The sequence below is a fragment of the Triturus cristatus genome, chromosome 11 (assembly GCF_964204655.1).
Source record: "Triturus cristatus chromosome 11, aTriCri1.1, whole genome shotgun sequence".
NCBI lineage: Eukaryota > Metazoa > Chordata > Amphibia > Caudata > Salamandridae > Triturus > Triturus cristatus.
In genome coordinates, this window is record NC_140594.1 from 848,837,341 (window position 1) to 848,864,817 (window position 27,477).

General features: G+C 47.8%; 1 protein-coding gene across 5 annotated transcripts in view; it reads left to right on the top strand.

Moving 5' to 3' along the window:
• UGGT1 (UDP-glucose glycoprotein glucosyltransferase 1) overlaps positions 1 to 27,477 on the top strand; it is an 827,334-nt gene that overhangs the window by 412,099 nt on the left and 387,758 nt on the right. For 3 of the 5 annotated variants that reach the window (XM_085634645.1, XM_085634643.1, XM_085634642.1), the window contains 2 exons: positions 8,900 to 8,923; positions 14,212 to 14,306. In XM_085634645.1, coding sequence (XP_085490771.1) covers positions 8,900 to 8,923; positions 14,212 to 14,306 — 119 coding nt within the window. The remainder of the gene's footprint in view (positions 1 to 8,899; positions 8,924 to 14,211; positions 14,307 to 27,477) is intronic. The other 2 variants (XM_085634646.1, XM_085634644.1) reach the window with 1 other exon arrangement.

The window sequence follows — 27,477 nt, forward strand, 5'->3', positions numbered from 1 at the left end:
TTTGCGTGGCCCCTAGGGCCTAACTGTATTACTTACCTGTGTGACTTAATGTATGCTTAAATAAGACTGTGTTGTACTTACCTCTAATCTCAAAGAGTGCTGAGGGTTTGACTAGAATAAATACACTTTATTTTATATATATATATCTGTTGTGGTGTCCTTTCATTTGGTATTCAAGGGATTATATATGGTATCACAGCTGGCTTCACATGCCATTCAGAGTTTAGCCTAAGACTGCTCTTGTCCATGCTACCACTAGGATAGCTGGTCTATAAGTTTGACTTTACAACCAATCACCATAAGGGTTGTTTGGACTGATATAAGGTGTACACTAGAACTAGTGACATCATACATCAGGCCAACTTCTCACACTCCGCACTAATCCTAAAGTAATTTCCCCCTTCCACCTTAATCAATCTGTGGAGTTGCCCGTTTTCTTCTCGCAACCACACACAGTCGCAGAAAGAGCTCTCCATACTTTAGATGTTAAAAGAGCATTACTTTATTACATTGAAAGAACGCAACCTTTTCGGAAAACCAAACAACTTTTCGTTTCGTTCTCATCACCACACAAAGGCAATCCCATATCTAAGTCTGGGATAGCCAGATGGATTGTTAAATGCATAAAAATTTGCTACCACAAAGCAACATGCACTTTAACTGTTCATCCTAGAGCCCACTCTACAAGGAAAATAGTGGCTTCTATGGCATTCTTAGGCAACATTCCATTAGATGATATCTGCAAAGCAGCTACATGGTCTACACCGCATACATTCACTAAACACTACTGTGTAGATGTGCAAACGAAACAACAAGCCAGTGTGGGCCAAGCTGTACTCAAAACCTTATTTCAGACTTCTGCAACAGATAATGGGAACCGCTGCTAGACTTGGGACTGCTATACAATCTATACAAAAGTGTGTAATCTGCAGCTCATATGCCTCGAACGGAATATGCTACTTACCAGTATGCATCTATTCTTGGCATGTAGAGCTGCAGATCTACACACGCCCACCCGCCTCCCCGGCTTCCTTTATCTGTTAAGTATTATCTTATATAGATACACTATACAAGGGCATCTTCCTGTTTCTTACAAAGCTCCATCATTTCCCTGCTGGCTAAAAACAATCTGAGGATAGAGCCGATGCCCATGCGCACTATGATCCTAAGGAGGAGTCACATATCTTGTGACTTCCAAAGACTTTCCAGGACAAAAACAAGTGCAAACATCCGGACCCAACACCAGATGGCGATCTATGTAAAAGTGTGTAGATCTGCAGCTCTACATGCCAAGAACAGATGCATACTGGTAAGTAGCATATTCCATCTGGTAGAGACACAGTCTAGCTGCAGATTCCTTAACGCCCGCCCATCCTCCCCGCTCTACGAAGGCCTTTTCATATGGTGATTTTCCACCTAGCCCCCACCTTCTGGGGATCTTGGTCTTCCGGAGATGTGCTCTTGCACCTCACTCCTTTGGCTCTCCACTCCGTCCACGTTTTTAGGTGGTTAAAGTCTTACTTTTCACTGCCTTCGCATGTTATGCCACCTGTGTTCATGTGTGCAGTTATTCTGTTCTTTATTCCCTCCCACCGCCTGTGCCTCCTTCTTTCTATGGCAGTCGGTTGGGTTGGGTTCTCTTTGGTGCTACAGTCTTTCAATTTCTGGAGGGTGTGTGTAGTGAACTTTCCTGTGGTCGTTCACTCCTAGTCACTTGTCTTGCATCATGTTGCTTCGATATTGTGGTTCTTTTCTTTCCCCTCCTGTGGTGACGAGCTGTGCCTGGCTTGTCATATCTTTTGTGCCGCAGCCGTTGCCCCCCCTCGAGGTGGGGCACGACTTGGCAATTTGCCGGGCCCTTGCTTGCAGCAAGTGCTCTGTGAGCTCCCTTCAGTTCCATCCGGGTACTGGGTGCCTTTCTACTTCCTATTGTTGCTCTTTTTTAACACACTCTGTTTCCATGCTATCGCAGTTTTTTGCATGGCTCCGCGTTGTGGTGCGAAAAAGTTTCCTATAGAAAACTGACGTCAGCACGTGGCTCATATGGCTCCATTGATGTCACTTCCGTTTACGACGTCAGGACGGAACCAGGCGACGCCACCTCCCGGCGTGCAGAGGTATTGCTGGGGAAAAGGATTTTCCGGATCCAGTCTGACGCCTGGGGAGATATTCTAAGTTAAGGAATCTGCGGCTAGACTGTGTCTCTACCAGATATATCGTTACCGAAGGTAAGTAACTCTTCCGTTTGGTTTTGTCCTGCTTCGAACGGTATTAACTTTTTGCAGCCTTTGTCATAATTCTCATAAGCTGCTGCCTTTTTCCATTTGCTCTGTCCAGCAGTTAAATGGTGCTTACACAATAGTTTGCTCTCCAGTGAACACACTCTACCCGATTCACTTGTCTAGGAAAATACTGCTGCAGAATACACTGTGTGCACCCCACCCAGCCCACTCCTGTCCTGAGTCTGCAGCATGTAGCAATAACCTAGACTCTCCTGTGCTATGCTGCTTTTGCAGACTCTGGGAACATCAGGAGAGTCTTGAAAGTGTCAACCTCTGTGTCACAGAGCTTGCTCAGCACAGCACCTCTCCTGTGGGTCCAGCCACTCGGTTCAGTCAAAGGGGAAGCAACAGCGCCATTGTTGAAGAGCTTCTCTCATGCCACTCCAGGTGCCTCCATACTCCAGCTTTCCCAGAGTCCACATTTTTCGTAGGTGCCTGTCCTCTTTGCACACCCGATGCAGATTTGTAACGGGACACCAAGCAAAGCTACAGCAATCAGTCCAAGGAAGAAGGCTACCCCAGTGCATCACGAGAGTGTATGTTCCCCAGTTGTTGGTCAGAGGCTACGGTTACTTTAATTTTAAAACTGAACAAGGACCCGCAGAAAGTGGATTCTTTAGACCAATATCCCTCTTAAATACGGACTACAAGATTTCTTTCTGGAATTATAGCATCATGTGTAGCCAAGGTTATAAAAGGTTATCCATCCTGATCAAAGAGGCTTTATACCAGGGAGGCAGCTAAATGAACTAACATTTCCATGTATGGGGTTTGTGGATATGGCAGAGGTACGGAATTTACCTCTAACTATAGTAGCAGTAGACACAGCTAACGCTTTCAACCAGGTGCATTGGGCATATCTGTGGGAGACATTATGTAGCTTTAGTTTTCTGCAGAATGTGGTAAGGGCTGTACAAAATTTGTATTACTGCCCTAAGGCCAAGGTGTTGGTAAACGGAGAACTGTTGAGTTGGTTCAGCATTTCAAGAGGAACAAGACAGGGCTGTCTCTGCTTCTTTTTAGTCTGTATATAGAGCCTTTAGCTAATTTGATAAGGGCTGATTCCACCATTCTCCCTTTCAAATCTTCTGAGTTTGAAATTAAATTGGCACTATATGCAGACGATTTGATTCTGTTCACTGGTAATCCACAAGATGCAATTCCTAATTTGATGAGGAAGGTGGAGAATTTTGGCCTAATCTTGGGGTACAAAGTAAATACAGGAAAAATGGAATGGACCCACAGTCTGATGAGTCAGGGGGCCAAAACACAAATGCGTCACCTTGGGGTATGGATTACCCAGAAACTGGTGGGTTCGAGGCATGTGGGCTGCTGAATTCATATCTGTGCATAGATCGCCGCCTAGTGTTGGGTCCGGATGTTTGCACGTTGTTGTCCTGGAAGAGTCTTCGAAGTATCCTTGGATAGGTGACTCCTCCCCTGGACTACAGTGCGCATGGGCATCCTCTCCATCCTCAGATTGTTTTTTTCCGCCATTGGGTTCGGATGTGCTATCTTAACTCAAGTTAGAAAAAATCTTTGTCGAGGCCAAAAGGCCTTTAGTTCGCGTCGGTACTGTTCACTCGATCGGTTTCGACTCTACCTGTTAGCTTACTAACTTTTAGAACCGACTTTTCGCTTTTTACCTGACCATCGACGACACCGACGATGGAGTCGAGGACACCATTCAAGAGGTGCCCGGTATGCAATGCGAAATATCCCCATATCGACGTCCATCCGGTGTGCAACAAATGCTTGTCGCCGGACCACGACGAATCGACATGCATGGCCTGTGCCCGGTTCCGTTCCAAGAAGACTCTACGGAATCGACGAGCGGCGAGACTCGAAGCGCAGCACGCGGCACCGGCCCCGGCAGACATCTTCAACGCCGAAGATGTCGAAGAATTGGAAATCCTACCCTCCAGTCCCGTTTCCGAACATGACTCCGGTTCTGCCAACCCCAAATTCATGCCCAAGGTAATATCGCAGTTCCACATGAATCAAACTATTGAACTGCCTGTTTTCTTCCAAAACCCACAAACTGTCGCGGAAAGGGCACTCCACACACTAGATGTCAAAAGGGCCCTCATGTATTACATCGACAGGACTAGACCCTTTAGGAAGACAAAACAACTGTTCGTTGCCTTTGCCCCACACCACAAAGGTAACGCCATCTCCAAAGCAGGGATAGCCAGATGGATAGTTAAGTGTATCCAAATTTGTTATCAAAAGGCAAAACGCACATTAACTATTCCCCCACGAGCCCACTCAACACGTAAGTTAGGGGCCTCCATGGCTTTTCTGGGAAATATTCCCCTGCATGATATATGTAAAGCAGCCACCTGGTCCACTACACACACATTTACCAAACACTATTGTGTAGATGTGCAATCAAAACAGCAGGCAGCTGTAGGACAGGCTGTTCTCAAAACCCTTTTTCAGACCGCTGCAGCTGGCACTGGTAGCCGCCGCTAATAGAGGGCACTGCTATATATTCTATGCACAGATATGAATTCAGCAGCCCACATGCCTCGAACTGAATATGCTACTTACCAGTATGCATCTGTTCTTGGCATGTAGGGCTGCTGACATTCATATCGCCCTCCCTCCTCCCCGGCGCCTGTAGCAGCTGCAGCTCTCAGAATTACTGTAAGCATGGTCATCACTTTCTGTATCTACTCCATCACTGCCACAATGGCGAAAAACAATCTGAGGATGGAGAGGATGCCCATGCGCACTGTAGTCCAGGGGAGGAGTCACCTATCCAAGGATACTTCGAAGACTCTTCCAGGACAACAACGTGCAAACATCCGGGCCCAACACTAGGCGGCGATCTATGCACAGATATGAATGTCAGCAGCCCTACATGCCAAGAACAGATGCATACTGGTAAGTAGCATATTCAATATTACTAAAACAAATTGGAGGAAAGTTAGTCAGGAGATAGCGAGTCTATTGCTAAAATGGGCAAACCTACCTTTAAATATCTATGGTAGGGTAAATCTTATAAAAATGATAATTCTCCCAAAAATTACCTTTCTCTTTAACTCTATTCCTTTAACTTTTCAGAAGGAGGATATAGCTAAACTCCAGGGGAAAGCCTGGAAAAAGTTGAGAAGGAGGCTAGAGGTAGGAGGATTGGCGTTACCAGACCTACTTGCTTATTGCTATGCTTTTCATTTTAAGAATGTTCGCATGCTTGCAAACAAGACAGATAAGACATCTGTGGGCTTACTTTTTGAGGCTATACTGGTGGATGTCTCGCAAGGCCAGCACCACTTTCTTTTTAAATAAGGAGGCCCATTTTTTTTTTTTTAAAGGTGAGGCTCAAGATCCTGAGGTCCGCGTTAAGAACTTGGATGTATGTGCGGAAAAGATTGGGAGTGCCATATTTTTCATCATGGGCTCCGATTTGGGAATCTCCTGGTACCCCAGAATGCCTGAGGGATCAACTCAGTCAGCCCCTAAAATCGGGTGGCATTTGTTATTGGGCAGATCTTAAAATGGTCTCTAATTTAGTGAGCTGGGAAGTGCTAAGCAATTGCACCAAGGGACAATTAAAGAGGTTTAAGTACTATCAATTATGTTCCTGGTGGGCAGCACAAAATTGGGCACGAGGAGGAGGAGTCGAAATTTTATCAGGTGATGAGAACTGATCAGTGGAAAAAGGAAATCTCCTTTTGTTTTTTGGCCTTCCTGGCCTTCCTGGAGACAGATGAGAAGATCAAAACTGAAATTTTAAATTAATGGGGTAAAGAGTTAGGTGATTAAGACTTGAAGCAAATGTGGCAAGATTGATATGGTATGTTACGAACAGTGGTAAAACCGGCAACGCTTAAACGTAATCATTTGTTCACAACCTATAGAGTCTATTGGTCCCCAGCGAAGCTGTCTAAGGTTAATGGCAATACCTATAACTGCCCAAGATGTATGCTCGTATCAGCGGATGACGTACATTTGTTCATGCAATGCCCAAACAACTCACTTTACTGGACCTCGGTGTGTGACTTTATTGGGGAAATTCTTGGGTAACAGAATAAGGTAAGCCCTTGCCTCATATTCTTTGGGCTAAACCCGGAGGAAGAAGTACAGATTAATACGGTTAGTTCCAAGTTTTTGTTCTAATCAATCTTGTTGGCAAGGCGTGAGATCTGTAGGCTATGGAAATCTGAAAGGTCCCCCATGCTTCACCGAGTGTCTTAAGAATATTATATACACAAGTGAGTCTGTTTCTCCCCCGGTTGGCTCCAGAGGGACTAGAGTAAAACCTAGCAAGAGAGTTGGCCGAATGAGGAGACACAAAAAAAAAAGAATAGGCAACAGTGGGCGGGGAACCTGAGTTTCCCTACTCTTCTTGCTGATCTGATGGCTCCTAATATGACTGTCTTCAGTGTTGAGCCATTTAGGTGAACCTGTACGCTTGGGTTTGAAAGCTTGACCAGTAAGGCAAATAAGCAAGTTGGGATATTGTTGTTGCAGGGATTTGTGGGAGGTTGTTTCGAAGTCCTTTAAGGAATCTGAATACCATCAGCAGTCTGAGCAGAGATACTCCATCTTGGTGTAAAATGTATGCTGAAGTAGTATTGCACATTGTTATACAGTTCCCATGTTCAGTCCATTTTGATCCATTCAGAGGTTATGTCAAATTGACCTTGCACCAAGATGATAATTGGCATACGTGTTGGACCAAACTGCCTTATTCACTCTACACCTGCTATCTGAAAGAACATCTGGCACCTTTGGGGCAGATTGCAAGTAGAGAGGGGTTAACCACCCAAGTGCTAAGCATGAACATTGAGTGTTCCCAGATATGGATGTAAAAGTTGACCTGTGAGGGAAGACCCACTGGCAGTGACACTGAACAACGTGGTCCACATCTAAATTTTGGATATCCAGGATGCCTTGCTCAATCTTGAACAATCTGAGTTATAAGATCGCTATGTTCCTTTACCTTCAATTGACACTGGAATCAGAAGTGATGCATAGTGGAGCTTGAAAGTTCAATCCATAGAGACAGCATCGCTCATTGAGTAAATACAGTGAACAGAGCCGCTGGCATGTTCGGTTAGTATGAGTTGTACAAAGGGTTATTTCAGCTTCCCTTTTATTAAGTGGAATATAGTCTGTTTGGATGGTAAGCCCTTGTAACTTTTCCTCTCGATATGAACTGCTTACTGACCACTTTCAATGTCTGTGACCCATGCCTCGAGGCTCATCTCATGTTTATGCACAAGTTATGAGCTCATGCCTCCCGGATTGTTGATATAAAACAGTACAGCTTTGTTGTCCACCAATATCTGGATTTGTTTTCTTTGAACCCAAAGAAGCAATGCTTTCCATGCATGTCAAATGATTGTCGGCTCTAGGAAGTTGATATGCATTTTTCTCTCTTGTGAAGACCATAAGGTTATCATCACCATGGTGAGGTGGGCAGACCAAACTTGCATTCAGTCATTTTCTTACCGCTGTCATTAGAGACCATGGAGGAAAAATTTGCTCCCCTTTTCAGAAGTGGGAGATGGACATCTACCACTTCAAGAGTAATTTAGGTCTTTTAGCTAGACATCCAGTGATGCAAAAAAGAAAGCACACAACTTAAGATTTTGTAGTTTTACATGTGAATAATGCATCTAAATTTGTGGCAAGGAACACAAATTTCACTTGGTCATCATTTATTAAACGGAAAAAAACAGCAAGTGTGATTGAAATAGTTGACGCGGCCTATCCACTATAGACCTAGAATTTCAAATATAGTTGGTGCAATATTTTTGTGAGTGAGGCCAGGCCCAATACTATTCATGAATTTCTTAAGCAAACAGTTAGCTTTTTTTTTTTTTTGCCAAACCGCCTGCGTCATTAAAAGTGCATGCCCAAAAGCTAAACCCGTATGCACTTTGAGTGTAACACAAGTGCCCATATATCTAGCTGCTACTGTCACCACATCCAGTCCTCTTGCGTGGACTGCTTTGCTGCATGTATTTGGTCTTGCACCAAAGAGCCCAAAAATACATCACACCGGTAGACTAAACCATTGCCTTATAGGCCAGATTCGGTGCTTCCTGTTAGGGTTATCACTCTGCCTGCTAACAGATTCAAACATCACTATAACGATGGAATTAAACGTTTGAAATTGTTAAGGTAGAGCTTCTGACGCCCACAAACTGATATTTTCTGGTTACGTTTTTATTACAGTATAGCGTATAGGTTTGTAATGCTGGATTTAGAACAGGCGCGTTACCCTTTCTGTTCTGCACTATAGCTTTAAATAGCAAGTCTGAGAAACTAAGAACCATTGTTGAAACAATGTAAATTACATCCTAGATTGCTTTATAAATTACAATGGAACTGCCATTGAAGCAGAGGATAACCATTTGAAAGACAGCTGATAACTGTGTGTTGCCTTTCATTTTTGGATGCATGAAAAGCAAAATGAAATTGGTAAGGCCACTCCAGGCCTCCGTACATTAAACCATCCCATTGCAGTGTTTTTTGTATCCTTCATGTTGGTTGTATCACATTCCTGAAAGTAATTTTTTATTGCTGGTTCTGTGTACATGATTTTGATGACATGGAACTTATTTTCTTTGTCCCCCTCTTGCTTCCCTGCTGCTGTCTAGGGATGTCCTCCAAGGAAATCTATGGTAACTGGAGCTTTGGCACTTGGCCTTCTTTGCTTGGTTATGGTGTGGATATTCCTCTTTATAGACATTACGGCTTTCTGGATAAACTAATGTTCCTCTTGCATGCCACGTGTTCAGATTTATAACTAACTCACCAGGAGTTCAGTTGGAGCTTAACCTTTCATTTACTAATCCTCAAGTGCCTGCTCTGCATGGTAATTGAGTTTCAGTCTAGTTGATAGAGACGTGCATGATGGCACAGCATGTGAGGTAGCGAAATGGTGCATTACATAAATTGAAAGCATTGTCCAAAATTACAAGACTTTCAAGAACCTTCTTGTTGGTATGAAAAGATGTTGCATGCACTGAGCTTCACGTGCATCCCTTTTTCGGTTGCTTTACTAATGACACGAAGTAAATCATCACACAGTGACTGTATATGTGTAGATTTTGTAATTAACTGGACTGTGTGTCCTTATCAGTTCATTGTTTTACAAATAAGCAGGGTAAAACGTTGTTGAACAAATATTGCTCAATATTAAGATGTGGAGAACAAATTAAATTATAATGGGTATAATTACTTTAAAATGAGCCCTCTATAGATGTTGCACAACATAAGGGAGAGTGAACCTGGTAGTACCTAAATTGACCTTAAAGCTTCCAAACAATGTTTGAGGTATTTTCCAATACCTGTGAAGATGTAGGCACCTCATAGATTTATAAAAGGCACAAGACAGCACGTGTGATGCAGTCATCTTCATCACCTGAACAACGTTGGTGGAATGGCTAGCCACATTTATTACTTTCAAAGAGCAGTAATTCTATCTATATAACTGCACTAATGCATAGTACAGTGTAGCAAAAAGTAATGTTACAGATCTCCAATAACAAAGTTCCAATAAGTTATGACTTCCAAACCTACTGTTTGCTGTCACTCTTTTGTTACCCAAAAATAAGGGTCAACATTCTTTCTCATGAAACAGTGAATGGGTTTATTTATTTATTTATTTTTTTGTTTTGTTTTTAAAAGTTTTTATTGAACAATAATTCGATTACAAGCACGGGCCTACAACCACCAGGGCCGGCCGCTAAGTACAGAATGAAATATACATTTATCAAAGCTGCAGTCGGTACCCGGGGGTCGGCCCCGTAGTGAGTCCGGATAGTTCTAGAGGCACAGGAGACTTAGATCAAACAAACACAGAAAACTAAAAGAAAAACAAAAGGCGAGGCATAAAGACAAACGGCGCAGGTCAGGCTTCCTCCGGGGAACTCCAGGTCAGACCATTAAGCAGCACACGAAAGGAAGGAGTACCGGGAGGCTGGGGACGGGGGGGGGGGGGGCCAAGGGAACTGAACGTCCATATGTAGTCATTCCAAAAGGTGCCCGGAACCGTCAAGGGTCAGGGGGACATGGCGATATCGGTGTCCACCAGGGGGGGCGTACAGATACCCCCGCGATAAGCATTCCATTGCCCCCAGATTCTGCCCCATGCCCCCGGCTTACCACGGGCAACATACACAGTCTTCTCCCTGAACATACACCAGTCCATATTCTCCTTCCATACTGACACGGTGGGCGGCCGCTGGGCACCCCAAAGCTGCGCTATATCTCTCTTGGCAATCATGTTCCCCAGGGCCGCCCACCGAGTCTGAGCCGCGCTATAATCATTGGGCTCCCACACATTCAGGACACAGCGACGCACCTCCGGCAGCAGCACAACCCCAGTGACCTGTCCCATAACCGTATGTACCCGGCGCCAGTAGTCCGCCACCTCGCGGCACTCCCACAGGATATGGAGAAAGGTGGCACTGAGCCCACAACCCCGCTTACAGAGCCCATCGTCGGAATATCCCATCGAGACCAAGCGAGGACCCGTCACATACACCCGGTGAAGAATCTTAAGCTGCACCAACCGGAGACGGGCTGGAATGGCGACCTCTTTGGGGGACGACAGTGCAGACTGCCAGTCCTCGTCGTCCAATTCCACCCCATCCCCCGTCCAAGCCTCCCGAAGGCGCACCAAGAGGTCAGCCCGATGATTAATCAGTTTCTTATAAATTAAAGAAATAGTGCTGTCCGGGACATGTCCGTCAAGTATGCGGTCCTCGAGGGGCGAGGAAACCGGGATCGTGGTCCCCTCTCCAAAGACCGAGAGCAGGGCGTGTCGAACCTGGGCATAGCGGAAGAACTCCCTGTCCGTAAGCTCATATTCGGCCTGAAGAGCCGCGAAAGTCTTAACCGCGCCCTTATGCCACAGGTCTCCCACTTTGCTGATACCAATCGTGTCCCACTGGTCAAACCCCTTCGTAGTCCAGAGGCTCCCCAGGCGATCGGAGGCAAACAAAGGAGTAGCACATGTCAGTCGCTCACCCCAGCCCGTGGCCGCAGTGGCGGCCCTCCAGGTCCGCACAGCGATCTTAGTAGGACCCGTAAGGGTCCGGCCAGCCGAGCGGGAGTACAGCGCCCTGTTATAGTCCCCGCCGGGAAGCAGGAACTTGTCCATCTCATACGCCGGGTTCAGGCCAGGCGCATACGTGGCATGGTTGATGGCCGAAAGCTGCGCGGCCCAATAATACCTGCGAATGTCGGGAAGCGCGATGCCCCCGTCATACCAGGGGAGAGTAAGCTTAGCAAGAGCAATACGCGCCCGCCCGTCCCACACCAGTCTCCTCTGCAGGCTCTCTACCTCCCGAAAGTAGGCCACTGGGATGACGTCGAAGGAATTCTGGAGTGCATAGAGGAACCTGGGAAGGGACATCATTTTGAACAGCGCGGCCCGACCCAGCGGGGACAGGGGCAGCCTGCACCACCGGGCCGTATCCTCTCGCAATCGCCGAAGCGGACGCAGGAGATTCAGCTCATAGCGAGCCACCGGGTCCAGCGAAACGTATATCCCCAGGTACTTAAAGCCGCTCAGTGATACCTGGATCGGAAGCCGAGGCGGTAGGAGTGGAGGACCACCGGAGATCGGATAGACGCAGGATTTAGACCAATTGATCGTGAGACCCGAATTACTCCCAAAGGAAGTCAGAACGTCAAAGAGGACGTTGAGCGACTGCCGCGGTGAGGTGAGATATAGGAGAATATCGTCCGCATACAGCGAAACCCGATCTTCAAAGCCCGGGGCCCACCGGATCCCTCGAAGCGAGGGCTCCCAGCGGAGCCAAGCCGCGAGTGGCTCCAGGGCGAGAGCGAAGAGCAAAGGGGACAACGGGCATCCCTGCCTCGTGCCCCTGCCGAGGGCAAAGGGCCGAGAGACCCGCCCGTTCACCACCACCTGAGCCATGGGTCCCGTATACAGAAGCTTCACCCAGCCAATAAATCGTGAATGGGTTTATTGATAAGGTTTCTATGTCCAGAATCCTTTAAAAAAAAAAAATAGGTGAGTTCCAGAAGGTGCCTCATGGGTTCCTCCCAAAAGTAGTTTCTTGTAAGGTATCAGAGCTAGAGAACTGGGGGACTTTCACATTTGATATCAAACTAAATAAAACTAAATATTAATAGCTACATATCTGATAATTATTAAGTTGCATGACCAGGGGTTGCCAAGTTTCTGATACTGATGGGGCAAGCTCCATCTGCTGTAGTCAAAAAATGTATTTCACTCTATAGAAATCCTTGTTGAAGATGTGCCTTATGTATCAATTTGAGCTTTTGGGAGGAGTGACGAGCTCAAAGTATTGAGTTACATCAGCAAAGTCCAGAAGAAAGCTAAAATGGCCCATAAAATCTTATGAAGCCCATAGAAAATGGATAAAAGGCGGGTGTAGATTGGTGTGATATATGTAAACATGAGGGTTCAACACATTACACTGGAGTTACTAGGATAAGGACGCAATAATTAAATACGTTAGTGGCAGCTATGGAGAAACATAAGGTAATTTTCATTAACATGTTGATAAATTCATGAAACTGCATCCTACCAAAGGACTGCGTCTCAAAATGCGTCTAAGCCGTTGAATACACTGGGGAGTAAACTACTGATATTAAGTTAGTTATTAGCAGCAGCATTTCCATCAGAGGACCCGGCATTTAACATTTGTTCGATTGTGATGCTTCTTAACGCTGTTCCAATACCATCAGAAGCTTAGTGCAAATTAACCCTGACTGCAGAAAGTCTATATTGGTTGGTAGCACTCTCTGATGACAGCACCTGATAGTTTCATTGTTGCCGGCTCTTCAGTGTCAGCCTAGTGCATTTTGGTATATGTGGTCTTCAGATTTTTGCCACAGTCAATGTGGGCAATGTCTGTGATATTATGTACAATATTCCTGATACGTGTGAACACTATTCACCAATACTGCATGAAGACATGTGTTCGCCTACCTAGTTAATGTCCTAATCTTCTGGTACCTGCGTACTCAAGTGTTACACTGGGGAGAAAAGATGTTTTAACTGGATCAGAGAACTCTTAGTTGAACAGAGTAAGAATTATAGGACTAATGTCTTGGGTGTCAGGAGCCGAATGTATTTATTTAGTATTTGTATAAAGCAGTAAGTTGCACTTTCTTGGAAGAAACACATAATGAAGGTATGGAGGAGAAATGATTAATTATGGGGATGGGACCGTACTAGTTTATTGGCTTATAGTACACATCCTTCTAAAATGCTCACTGGAGAAATTCAAGTTGAAGTTGATGAAGCCTTGGAGAAGAAGTATGGTGCATTCTGGTAATCAGAGACTTCAGACAAGTTGCTTTTTTCAGTCTGTACATAATTCAGCTGTTCACTGGGTAGATGAAAGTTATGGTTTATTCATCAGAAGGAAGTCTCAACCTCGGCTGCCATTTGGTAAGATTAAGGAGGTGTATCTTCAAATACTTGCAGAATGTCTTCGGCAATAGATGGTTGTTGCTGTAAAGTGCTCTTTGCTATCATTGAAGGCTGGGCAGTTCATCACAGATGGTTAAGTATGGAGGCAAATTCAGTCTTTGAAATAAGCTTTAGTTATATGATTCATTTTTGCCTTTTGAGTATGTAGTGCCCCTTGTGCTCATTTGCTTTGCAGCTAATGCACATTGGAATGTTTTTTTTCAAAATTGATCACTAGTGGGGTGGAGCTCGTTACTTATCACGGTAAAGCTTAAAAAAAAGTACAAATATGCTTGATGAACAGATTTTGCCTCAAGTTTAGAAATGGCAAGTTCTTCTATCGCCAATACCCAAAAATTCACGCTCAAACCTAGAGGTAATCCTCAGACAAAATTTAGTGTGTTGACATTTCATAGTTGTATGGCTATGGATATGTCTTTTGCTTTTTTACCATAGCTTTCATTTCTCTACACTCTACACCCACTTTTTCAGACGAGTCTTTCATCAGACCAGTGACTTTCTGGATTGTTGGAGATTTTGACACACCTTCTGGGAGGCAACTGCTGTACGACGCCATTAAGCATCAGGTTAGTAGTGGTATGCAGGTAAGAATAGTTTGATAAATGTTTTCGTTTGACAATTTCTAAACAGTTGAAAAACTTTTCACTTTGTTATTTTGGCCTCCTGAGGTATTTTTGACGAGATGTAATTAACAGTTAGGGAGGGAAAATGTAGCACGGATTTTGAACAAACATTGTTTAGGTTGTTTGTATTTTGCGTGTCTGCAGCTGCAGAAAGCTTGACATTTAAGTATTGGTGAGTGCAGGGAGTACACGCCAGTAGGATATTGTTATTCAGATACAGAAATGATGGCTGCAGGCTCTTTACGGCAAATAGTGCCTGCTCACAGATTTTTGCACACCTAATGTTGCAGGATTTGAAATCAAACAATATGGCTGAATCTGCTTCGACAGTCACCATAGTGTATTAAGGTTGTTGGGATGAGGTGCAACACACAATAGAAGTGCCATCAGTGAATCATGTCACACCATAATAATCTGTTATCAGGATCACTTCTTGCTCCCCCCCTCCCCCCATCACTCCTGTGTTCTGGAAAATGCTAGTTGTATTCCAAAATTAAATATGCATGTTCCCACTTGCTCCTTTACGAGCAAGCTCAAGAAAGGGCATGTTAGAAAATGACACGAATAAATGTTTGATACCTTGGAAATAAGAAGAGTGAATTGTTTCAGAACAAGCTTAGCATGCCTAATGTGCAGGCAGAATGGGAATTGTTTCAGAACAAGCTTAGCATGCCTAATGTGCAGGCAGAATAGAACAGGGACGCCCTAAGATTGACATTATTAGGCAGCCTACATAGTACATATCTCATGAGTTTAGAATAGAAGTAGCAACTGAATACCATCCTAATACCATCAAGCTTTGCTCACCGAAATTAACCATCAAGCACAATTTCTGCCAAAACACCTACTGAATTAACCCTTTGTAATAGAATTCAAGGCTTGCCTTTTTATTATCCCCCTTACTCAGTGCATACAAAGGCAAATTTAGCCGTTCTTGTTAGAAAATGAGTTGAGATTCACTTTGTGCACTCTGGAATATTTTAGAAAGAAATTTCAGATGAACATCATCAGCTGATCTAGATATTCTGACGAACTATGCACCCATCTTGAATGTTCACAGGTGTGAAAAACCATGGTATGCGGTGACTTCTCATCTTACATTTAAGCTAATAACTGGTTGAGTATTGCAGAGTAATCCTTTTAAGTAGAATGTAGACCAAAAACCATACTGCTTAATATTAGAGGAGCTACTCGGCTTTTGCGGAGAATCATCATGCACTGTCTGTTAGATCACTCGTCCAACTGGAACTATTGCAAACATTCAAAATGTTTCCCAAGTACTTAATCAATTCTTTGAGTCACTCCTTTGTGATCTGTACCTGTGTATATTTATTAAAGGAATCCCCCAATTGAACTGTAGCTTCTGATGGATATTTTTAACCGCAGATCCCTCATCTTTAGAATATTTCCCAGAAGCCGGAATGTATCCAGAGATTTTTTTCATAGTATTGCTTCTTTGTGCCTGTAGGTAGTGCTGTGCAGCCCTGTGTTAGTTTCATACTACCCCAGAAGTGATGGAGCGGAGCAGCTTACAAACTCCACCTCTGCAGTGCTTCTGTTAGTTCCTTCCTTTCTTTCTGCGCCTTTTGAATTGGATCCAGAGCTCCACTTCCGGTTTTGTTCATTTTCCCACAACTTCTAATGGCAGTTTCAAGCCAAGCCGCAACTACAAGAGGCAGGTGTTGGTCATGGACTAGCACATGGTGTGTCTTTGATGTCTTCTGGGCACAGAACACCACTCAAAGCTGCATGTTAAGTGCACCAGACTGTGATCTGAGGCTGGAAGACAAAGTTGTATGTCGCCAAACTCATGAAGTCATCTCTGCCTTGAAATAGGTCCTGCTCCTGCTCTAAGTCACAGGTCCGGACTCTGTCCCTGGGTTGCTCCCGCAACCATTCAGACACACACTTGTAGTCCCCCAGTAAGTCCAAGTCCAAAAGCAAGCAAAGGAAAGCCAAGCGATATTCTACCTCATTCCGCCAGTCAGACTTTAAAGAGAAGTTGTGAGGACATCACAAAGTCAATTCCCCTCCTTTGATGTCTTTAGCTTTGGAATTGATTTCCAAGTTGATCCTGATGAGCCTAGAATTTCCCAGGCTGTCGTTGTCCCTGCAGAAAATCTAGGCCTTCAAAAAGGCCACACTGCAAATGTTTAGTGCACTTTGTGCTCCCTTTGGCACTCACTTTGGCTCCACAGAACCAAAGGGTCATCCAGTCCTATAATCACCGGCAGGCCCCTCCACGGCATAGTCTGTCCCCTCGGGACCCGTTACCAGGTCTGTACCGACAACAGTGCACAGTTCTACTCCAACCCAAAGATCCACACCAGTTCCTGCCACTCCAATTCCAGTGCAGATGCCATTTTCTCCAGAAGATTATTGAGGCTGACACCAATATCTGACCTTGAACCAACATTAACCCGAGCAGTGTGACACTATGGAGGTACAAAAGCACAACCTTTGGTAATGCAGCCTGAATTTAACCCTACGCCTGTGCCACGTTGCAACTACCAGCTGAGGCACCAATATTATTTTGGTTCGGACTCTAATCCTATGTGAGTACGAAGTGCACCCCTTGATGTTGATGGGTGGGTTGTGTGTCCCTCACCATACTGAAGATTCCTTATACCTTGATTTACAGAATGCCAGTGGTTTTGTGTGTTGGACCGGTTGTTGGCAACCAATCCAAGCATTATCAATCAGGTGAAAATCAATAGGGGCTCTCAGTAAGAAGCAACACAAACATAGCTGATACAATATGACTTTAATAAAGCAGTAGAACAAGCATATATAATGGCAATGATTGATGGCTTAACAGCAGTATATGTATAGTGCAATGATAACACATTGATAGCATGAGGGAAAAAAGAGCCTTGAATCCCTTGCAATCCTGTAAAAGTGCAATAATAATGATGTCAATCAAGATAAAGCTGCTGAATCTGGCTCTTTGATCCTAGATAATTTAACTTTAGCAGCTCGGACCGGGAAGCCGGCTCCGACCTCTCACGCTCTCTCGCTGTCTCTGGAAACTATGCAACAGGGGCCACAGCTGTGGTAGGCAGCAAATCTGAATGACTGTCTGAGAGCTTTCCCGAGGCGTCTGCTCCCCTCCTTTTACATAGTAAAAGCTGGCTTATACAACATCATAAACCTTTCCCGCACAAGTGGTTCTCGTGCTTTTATCAGTGTTTTTGCTAACCCAGGATCCTCCCAACTCCTACACGCCTCTTGCTTCTCACTGGTACCAATCAGTCATTCGCCTTGGATTTGAACTTTGTCATGAAGCACCTGATTCCAGAGAGTCTAATGGTGCAAGCCTTGACCACTGAAGGGAATTCAAACTTGTGGAATCCAAGTGGCAAGTTCATGTTTTCTTTAGCCAGACTGCTACTGTGGTCCATGAATTCAGTTTACCTGCTGGGTCGCTTCACAAATGCACTTTGGGACATGCCAGTGAGATCCTTCTGCAGATTCCAGAAGATATTAGGGTCTGTTAAAAACAGATGATACATGACGGGCTGGACACGTCTAAATGTTATCTGCCGATCCCCTGAGCAGGGTGCTCTGTACCAGTCTTGTCCTTCATAGGCATGCAAGGATGCAGTACAGTGTTCCCCAACAATATACAGGCCTCCCTAATGGAATGCCCTTAAGGGGGGTTCCTGCCTATTCAGAGAGAAGGTGCTCTCTGCATTGGAACGCTTTGAAGACAGAAGAGCTACAGCCTGGTCCTTGCAGCTGTTGACCCATGTCAAACCGTTTCCCCGTCAGTTGCTTAAGTTTAGAGGTCTGACATATATACAGACTGCCTTCCCACCCAGTGATGCAGTAGACACCTACGTTTTCAGAGCCGTGGATCCGGGTCTGGCTGGCAGCATTCAGGCCATTGGGAGACATCAGTCGTCCAACTCCTGCTCCACTAACCAATAAATAAATTTTGTTTGCCCTTTTTGCTTCATGCCCAACCAGGGGGATGGCAGGATTCAACATTCCTTCTGGGTTGGCGGTCTATTAGCATACGAAATATGAGTCTTACAGATTATTTAAAATTGCTATGTCCTGCCTTTGCTCTCCTCCTTGCCCACTATTCCTCCTACACCAGAACGAATTTCAGAGAATTTTATATCAATCCTTGTACCATAGGTGCACCCCCCAAGGGTCCTATCAAGAAGATACCGTACTCAGAAAGTGGCAAGATACTACTCTTGCTATTTCCTCATCGTGTAAAAGGACGGGGTCCTCAGACCTTTCCTGGAATTCTGACCCATAAATATTTTCTTGCAGAAGGACAAATTCAAAAAGCTCATTCTGGCCCAGATCCTGTCTGCTCTTTACCCCTGGACTTGCAGGATGCATATTTTATTCTTCCCTTCCTGCAGTCTCTGGGCGATCTATGCGGTTCAGGGTAGGCCAGGAGCGTTTTCAGTTGCTGTGCTCTTCTACAGACACATCAGTGTCCTTTTTCACAAATGTGATGGTGGCGGTCGCTGCCCATCTTCGGAGGTCAGGACTATCTGTACTCCTGTACCTCGATGACTGGCTGCTGAAGGCAGACTTGCCGCAGTCTGTTGTAGACCACCTATGGTCCTGATTTTTCAAGCTCCGCCCTCGATCACAGAGCGGCTCTGACGTTGTTTGGTCTTGTGGCTCCGCCTCACCAAGTATACCAAGTGGCACAGGCATGCATGCTCTGCAGTGCAGTAATACTTGAAGTTCCAGTGGGCCCAGCATCAGTACAATCTTGCTGACACCATCCAGGCCTCTGAGGAGATGGCTCCAGATTTGCAATGATAGCTGCTCGAAGATATTTGGTCTAGCGGCAGTGGTGACGGACGTGTCACTGCTGGGCTCGGGAGACCATCTGCGGGAGGTGAAGATCATAGTACCTTTGTTTCCGTCAGAAAGCTGTTTCCACATCAGTCTGCTGGAGCTGTGGGCCATTCGTCTGGCTCCACAGGACTTCCTGCCATCTATCAGGTGGAGTCTGGTGTAGGTTTTCACAGACCCCACCATCACCATATGTTACGGCAACAAGCAGGGCAGAGTAGGGTCTTGTATCCTTTACCAGAAAGCATTTCATCTCTGAAACTGGTTGTAGTATCGGGCATTTTCCTGATCATAAATTACTTGTCAGTGTCCCTGAATGCCAGAGCTAACAAACTGCCAAAAGAACCAATGATGGACCGAATACTGAACAATGCAAACATTCACTCCCAGTCAACAGATCTGGGTTTAATCCATCATTTATTTGCTAACCATGCCACCCCGGTTCGGACCCAGCCATATGCAATTCAGTCTTGACCCTGCACCTCATGGGACTAGTCCAGACCGAACTGCCAAGCCAGGTCCTCTCTGGAACGGAAATGTGCATCCTTGGATTGGTTTCGGGGTATCGCCCCTCATCAGCCAGGCTAGCTTGAATTCATTGGCACAGTGAGCATGGGACCCACGTCTGAGCATACCCTTCCCACTTAAAACCTGGCAGTTCGGGCTGGACTGTTCCCATGGGGAGCAGGGTCAAGGCAGATTTGCATATGGCTGAGTTTACACTGGAATGGTATGGGAAGGAAGCAAAGGATGTATTTAGGCCCAGATCTCTGTACGGGGGTGAATGTTTGATATTGTTCAGCATTCATTCCATCAATTGTTCTTTTTGCAAGAGCTAACAAACTGATGTAGGCGTCGTATGCCAGATCACAAGTGGCGTCTGTATCCCAAGGAGCTCAATATGGTTTTCCTCATTGCCATCACCTTGGCATGACATGTCAGTGAGCATCAGGGTCTTTGGTTCCGTCCACCTTACATGTCCTTCTTCCCCGGCCAACTGGTTCATGGCATCCTTCCTTCCAAAAGTTGTAACACTGTTCCATGTTGGTCAGACAATCACCCTGCTGGCATTCTATGATCCTCCTCCCCCCTCTATGGAGGAGGAGAGACTTTATCACTTGGACTCCAATAGAGCACTTAATCTCCACATAGATCGGACCATAGACCACAGGGTGGACAATCAGCTCTTTGTTGGTTTCTCTGAAGCGGAAAAATGCAAGACCGTGCAGAACGAGAACCATCTCCTGCTGGTTCATGCTCTGAATTAGGATCTGGTGTGCACTACCCAAAAACCAGCCTCCTGAAGGTCTGTATGCTCGTTCAATCAGGGCCAAAGCTGCTACCACTGCATTGGCATGCACAGTCCCTGTCATAGACATTTGTGAGGGGGCTACATGGATGTGTCTCTTTATGTTCATGAAGCATTATTTAATGGACAGTTAGGACACTATCTATCCCCAGATTCTTTTCTGACCCTTCCATCTTCCCCGTTCTGTGATGGGATCTGATTAATGGATAGAGTCCAAAGTCTAGAAATGTGCACACTGTCTACTGATTTGCTTATCTGAAAGAAACATGTTAGTTAGATTCCTCACCTTAGAATAACCCCAGGCGCCAGACTGGATCCGGAAGATTTTTGTAGCAATATCCCTTGCGCGTCGCTAGGCGTCGTCTGCGGCTCCGCATCCGTCGTTGGCGTCGTGCGCCGGAATGACGTAGTCTGAGTACTTAGACGCCGCCCTCGCTTGTTGACGTCAGTTCTTCTTTTTTCCGCGCCAGTAAGCGCCGATCCGGGAGAGCTACCCCTTTAGTCCATTTTTGACTAACTTTTTCGACTTTTTGGTCACTTTCGACTCTGGTGCCGGTAGGATGCCTGGTTTCAAGGCCTGCGACGACTGTCACCGACTGAGGTCGGTGACCGATCATCACCGCCGGTGCCTGTACTGCTTGGGCCTCGACCACGACGCGGAGTCGTGCTCCGACTGTATGGCCCTGACCTCGAAAGCTAGGCGGGAGCGGTCCCGCAAGCTTCTCGAGCTTCGCCACTCGGCTCCGCGCCTCTCTCGATCCCGGTCCAGGAGGAGGTCTACGGATCGGTCGCGGAGCCGCACTCGACATCGTCACTCGTCTGGCTCGGAGTCTTCGGGTAAGTCGAAGCGCTCTAAGAAGTCCAAGAGGCGACACCGCTCTTCGGACTCCCCTCGCCGGTCGCGCGACTTGGCCGAGGGTCCGGGTGGTTCCACCCCCGCGGCTCCGCTGGAGCCGCAGGCGCCGCGCAAATCCCCATACCCGCCGGTCCCTGGGATTGACGCGACGCCGACGGAGGTCAGTGCCTCCCTCTCGGCCATGAGGAGCCTGGCCCCGCCGTCGACGCCCGCTGGCGCGCCTTCGGGCCCCGCGGACTCGACTGGGCGACCTCGCGTGCCGGCGGCTCCGGCGCCGTTGGAGGCCCCGACGCCGCAGGTCCCTGAGGGGCCCGAGCCTGGGCCCCCGTCAACGCCGGTCGACCTCGTCACGCCTCCTCCGCCGGCGCCGACACCGGTACCACCCCCGATGCCGACTCCGGTCGACGTCGATCCCCGGTTCAGCCCCTGTCCGGTCCCGACGCCGATGCGGCGCCGCCAGACGCCGCATCCGACGCCGTTAGCGACACATATTGTCTATCGACCGGCTCCGATCATTCCTCCTGTTTACCAGGAATCGGATAACGGGGGTGAATGGGAGGGGTTTGAGGACCCTATGGCCCTTCAGGGGCAACTTTCTCAGGACTGGGCAGATGAACTGGGGGAGGCCAGTGGATTGGATACCTCACCGGACACTGGATTCATCTCTCCTCCGACTGTGGCTTCGGAGGAGGGTGCAGCTTTTTCTGTGGTGCTGCGCAAGGCGGCCGCGGCCCTCGGGCTTGAGCTGCCTGCCGTGGCTGTGAGGACTAACATCCTCACTGAGGTGCTTCAGTCTGCCGCATGCTCCACTGAGCCTCTGCTGCAATTCAATGAGGCCCTCACTGACGTTCTGCAGGGCACCTGGTCCAAGCCCTCCACAGTCCCTCCTGTGGATAGGAACGTTGCCAGGCGCCACCGCCCTGCTCCGGGCGACCCCAGTTTTCTGTCCCAACACCCCACCCCCGAGAGTCTGGTTATCCAGGCCTCTACCTCCCAATCCTCCTTCCCGTCCGCTCCTCCGGACCGGGATTCCAAGAGACTGGAACAGTTCGGTAAGAAGCTGTTCTCCTCGCTCAGTTTGGGCCTGCGGTCTTTGAACACCGCCTGTCTCTTGGACCGTTATTCCCACTCTCTGTGGGATGCGGTGGAGGACGTGCTGCCACTGTGCCCGGAGGAGGCCCGGGCGCGGCTTTCCTCTGCCCTGGCCGATGGGAGAGATGCAGCGCGCCATGCAATCCGATGTGGGCTTGACACTACGGACTCGCTGGGTAGGGCGATTTCTACCACGGTGGCGCTTCGACGTCACGCCTGGCTGCGGTCCACGTCCTTTTCAGGGGATGTCCAAATCACACTCATGGACATGCCTTTTGATGGCGCTCGCCTTTTTGGTGAGAAAGCGGACCGTGCGCTGGCTCGCTTCAAGGACTCCCGGGCTACGGCCACGTCCTTGGGCCTCTCGGCCCCGCGGCCACAAACTTCCGCATTTCGCTCCTTTCGTGGCCAAGGAAGGGGCACCTCCTCACGTTCGCCTAGCCACTGGCCGCAGAACCAGCCTGCCCGCGGTCGCGGACGTGGTTTCCGCCGAGGTGGTACTGGAGGACGACACGGTCAGTCCACATCCACCCCGGCAGCATCCGCCTCAAAGCCTTCCTAGTCCGTGCTTTCAGGCCCATTCCTCGCCAGTGGGAAGCCGGGTTCGCCATCACCTGCTCCACTGGCATACCATTACTTCGGACAGGTGGGTGCTGCAAATCGTCCGAAGGGGCTACTCCCTCCCCTTCGAGACGACCCCTCCAGCCATGCCACCGCAGCACCACCGTATCTCGGAGGATCATTTGAATCTTCTGCAAGAGGAAGTTTCGCCCCTCTTGGCCAAAGAGGCCGTCGAGCGCGTTCCGAGCCCAGAAGTAGGTTGTGGTTGTTATTCCCACTACATTCTGGTTCCCAAGAAGGGCAAAGGAGGCCTACGCCCTATCTTGGACCTCAGGAACGTCAATGCCTTCCTCCGGAAGGAACGGTTCAAAATGTTGACTTTGGCTCAGGTTCTAGCTGCCCTAGACCCTGGAGACTGGATGGTAGCGTTGGACTTGCATGACGCATATTTCCATATCTCCGTCCTGCCGGCCCACCGCCGTTACCTGCGGTTCACGGTGGGTCAGGAGCACTTTCAGTTCACCGTGCTCCCCTTCGGCCTTACCAGTGCCCCTCGGGTGTTCACGAAAGTGATGGCGGTGGTCGCAGCTCATCTGCGCAGATCAGAGGTTCCAGTCTTCCCCTATCTCGACGACTGGTTGTTGAAGGCGGGCTCGCCCCAGACTGTCGTCTCCCACCTCCAGACTACGGCGGATCTCCTGCATTTGCTGGGGTTTTCCATCAATGTGCCGAAGTCCCACCTGAGCCCCTCTCAGAAGCTCCTCTTCATCGGAGCGGTTCTCGATTCGGCGCCGTTCCGGGTTCATCCACCGGAACAGCGGGTCCGAGATATACAGGCCCTGATTCCCATCTTTCGGCCTCTATCCTGGGTTTCGGTCAGGCTAGTGTTGCGGCTTCTGGGGCTGATGGCCTCCTGCATCCTACTAGTGCATCACGCCAGGCGGCGCATGCGGGCTCTGCAGTGGGTCCTGAAGTTTCAGTGGGCCCGGCATCACGGCAACCTGTCCGACCATGTCTTGATCTCGGAGGGCACTGCACAGCAGTTGCAGTGGTGGCTCACGGACCGCGATTGGGTCATGGGCAAGAGCCTCTCCCTACCCCTACCGGAGCATGTCGTAGTGACAGATGCGTCCCTCCTGGGATGGGGTTGCCATATGGGAGAGGCGGAGATCAGAGGCCTCTGGTCTCCGGCGGAGTCTCGCCTCCACATCAACTTGTTGGAGCTGAGAGCGATTTGACTTGCACTGAAAGCCTTCCTTCCCTCTGTCCGGGGAAGTGTCGCGCAGGTGTTCACGGACAACACCACCGCCATGTGGTATTGCGACAAACAGGGCGGGGTGGGGTCGTGGACCCTTTGTCAGGAGGCTCTGCGCCTCTGGACATGGCTGGAACACCAGGGCAACACCCTGGTGGTTCAACATCTGGCGGGCTCTCTGAACGCCAGAGCAGACAAACTCAGCCGCCGGTGCATGATGGATCACGAATGGCGTCTGAACTCCGAGGTGGCGCAAGGTCTCTTTCAGCAGTGGGGAGAGCCTTGGTTAGATCTATTCGCCACCGACGAGAACGCGCAATGTCAGCAGTTCTACGCGTTGGAATTTCCAAGGCGGCACTCGCTCGGAGACGCTTTTTGTCGCGAGTCGAGTTGCGGTCTGTTGTACGCCTTTCCGCCTATACCGCTTCTGCCCAGAGTGCTGAAGAAGATCGGGCGCGACCGGGCCCAAGTCATCTTGGTGGCTCCAGATTGGGCACGAAGGTACTGGTATCCCGAGCTACTCAGTATGTTGACCGATCCTCCGCTACGTCTGCCCCTTCGGGAGGATCTTCTGTCGCAGCAGCAGGGGACGGTCCTCCACCCGAACCTGTTCAGCCTCCACCTCCATGCGTGGAGATTGAGCGGCGGCAGTTGATGCCATTTGACTTGCCTCCTGAAGTCTGTGATGTCATTCTGGCAGCCAGGCGTCCCTCCACAAAGACGGTGTACGCCTGCCGGTGGAACAAGTTTGTGGCATGGTGCACAGCAAAGGCTGTGGATCCCCTTTCCGCCCCTCTTTCTGAGGTTCTCCTCTTTCTTCTTTCTTTGGCCCGGCAGGGCTCTGCCCTGGGCACCTTGAAAGGTTATCTTGCTGCCATCTCTGCCTTCTTACGGCTTCCTGATCACCCCTCTCTTTTCAAGTCCCCTGTAGTGTCACGCTTTCTTAAAGGCATTACTCACACGTTCCCTCCTGTCCCTTTCGTAATGCCTCTGTGGGACTTGAATCTTGTTCTAACATTCCTGATGTGCGCTCCCTTTGAGCCTCTTCACAATTGTCCTCTTCGTCTTCTCACTCTTAAGACTGCTTTCCTGGTAGCCATCACCTCGGCTAGACGGGTGAGTGAGCTCCAGGCCCTATCGTCCAAGCCTCCTTTTCTATCTGTTCACCCAGACAAGGTTGTCCTTCGGCCTCGTCCTTCCTTTCTACCGAAAGTAGTGACCCCCTTTCATCTTGGGCAATCTGTCACCTTGCCCACCTTCTTTCCGCCTCCGTATCCTTCCAAAGAGGAAGAGCGTCTCCACCGTCTGGACCCAAAACGTGCGCTCTCCTTTTATTTGGACCGCACAAAACAGTTCTGAGTAGACGACCAGCTTTTCGTTGGCTACGTGGGTGCAAAGAAGGGAAAAGCTGTACACAAACGGACCATCTCCCGGTGGGTCGTTTTGTGTATAAAAATCTGTTATTCCTTGGCAAAAAAGGACCCTCCTGTTGGGCTGCGAGCCCATTCTACTCGGGCCACGGCGGCTACTACTGCTTTGGGACGGGGAGTCCCTTTGCAGGACATCTGTCAGGCGGCGACGTGGGCTTCGCTGCACACGTTTGCCAGGCATTATTGCCTAGACAGCCAAGTCCGGAGGGATGGCTTCTTTGGCTGTTCTGTCCTCCAGGACTTTCTGGTGTGATCTTGGTTCGCAGACCCACCACCGGGGTTGGTATTGCTTGGGTATCTATTCTAAGGTGAGGAATCTAACTAACGTGTTTCTTTCAGATGAACAAGTTACTTACCTTCGGTAACGATGTATCTGTAAGAAACATTAGTTAGATTCCTCACCGACCCACCCATCCTCCCCGTTCTGCGAACTGACACCTAGGGTTAAGGCTATTCCTTTCAGGGCCCTAGAGTTTTTGGCACCAGTGTCGGTCTCTTGCATGGCTCTGCGTTCCTTGCGCGGAAAGCTATGTACAAGAACTGACGTCGCACGAGGGCGGCGTCTAAGTACTCCAACGTCATTCCGGCGCACGACGCCAACGACGGACTTTGTTCTTAGCTCTCTGTCTGGGGGTGTAGCCAGTTTCAAAAGCAAATTACACCAGTGCAATAGTGGCATCTATATAGGCCCTGCACGTCAATTCTGGAGCAGAACGGTGTCAGTTGAGAACCTCTAGGCACCACCTCCCTGAACGCAGAGGTACTGCTGAAAGTACTAATACAAAAGCAAGAGTAGTTCTGGCTAAAGCAGCTGCATAGGTGCTAGTTCCACAAGGTAATAGTGGTCTGCACTCACCCTCCAATAGTCAAACTACTCCAAAAGCATGAATACATTTAAACCGAAAAAACACACAATAGGGAGTGCCTCAAGAATCCAACAATTGTATTGTGGCATTTCTCTCTGTTTCTTCTCTCCTCCTTTCATGAAGTACACATAGTTCAATAGTGTCAATATCAATGTACTCTTCTCCACTTTCAAAATAACATGGGAGCTGTCGTATGAAGTCTCAAAACTATCTTCTATATTATTCTTCAATATTTCAAAGAAACAGTCCAGGCCAATGCTTTTCTTCCTCCTAGAGGACATCTTCAGGGTTATGTAGGTTCTTCAGAAGGTCAGTGACGGTGGTGACATACCATATTATCTGGTCTGAGTTTACAGAACCCAATGGGGTGTAGATGTTAAACTGTGATATTTATATATGGTCACCTGGTATTTCCCTACAACAATAAAGGAGCAGTACTAGCGTTCCAAGATTTTCATGGAGAACTGAGCTATTTTACACTTGGACTCCGATGTGACATAGCTGTAAAGAAATACATTAACCCCGATGAAGTCCTCACAGAGGACTAAACGCGTTGACCGGGCTATATCTACCAATCGAAAAGCTTGTTACGAAAGTAAGTAACTTGTTCATTTGTCCAAGAATTCACTGTGTAATGCACATTCCAGCTTAATTTGTCTATTGATAGAGGGAGTAGGCATTTGGGCTGCCTTTTTTTTTTTTTTTTTTTTTTTAGCCAGTGGCATTCAGATATTTTTTATGATTTGCCATAGTTTATGCTAATCTATCTGAAAGTTGCCACTGAACATAAATTATTCCGGAAGCCGCAGAGTGCCATCAAGCAACCCAGAGCCATCCAGGTCTTTTTTGGGAAGTACGCTTCATAAAAGGATCTATTCAGATTGAAATGCTTAGTCTCTTGGTTCATTGAGATATGTT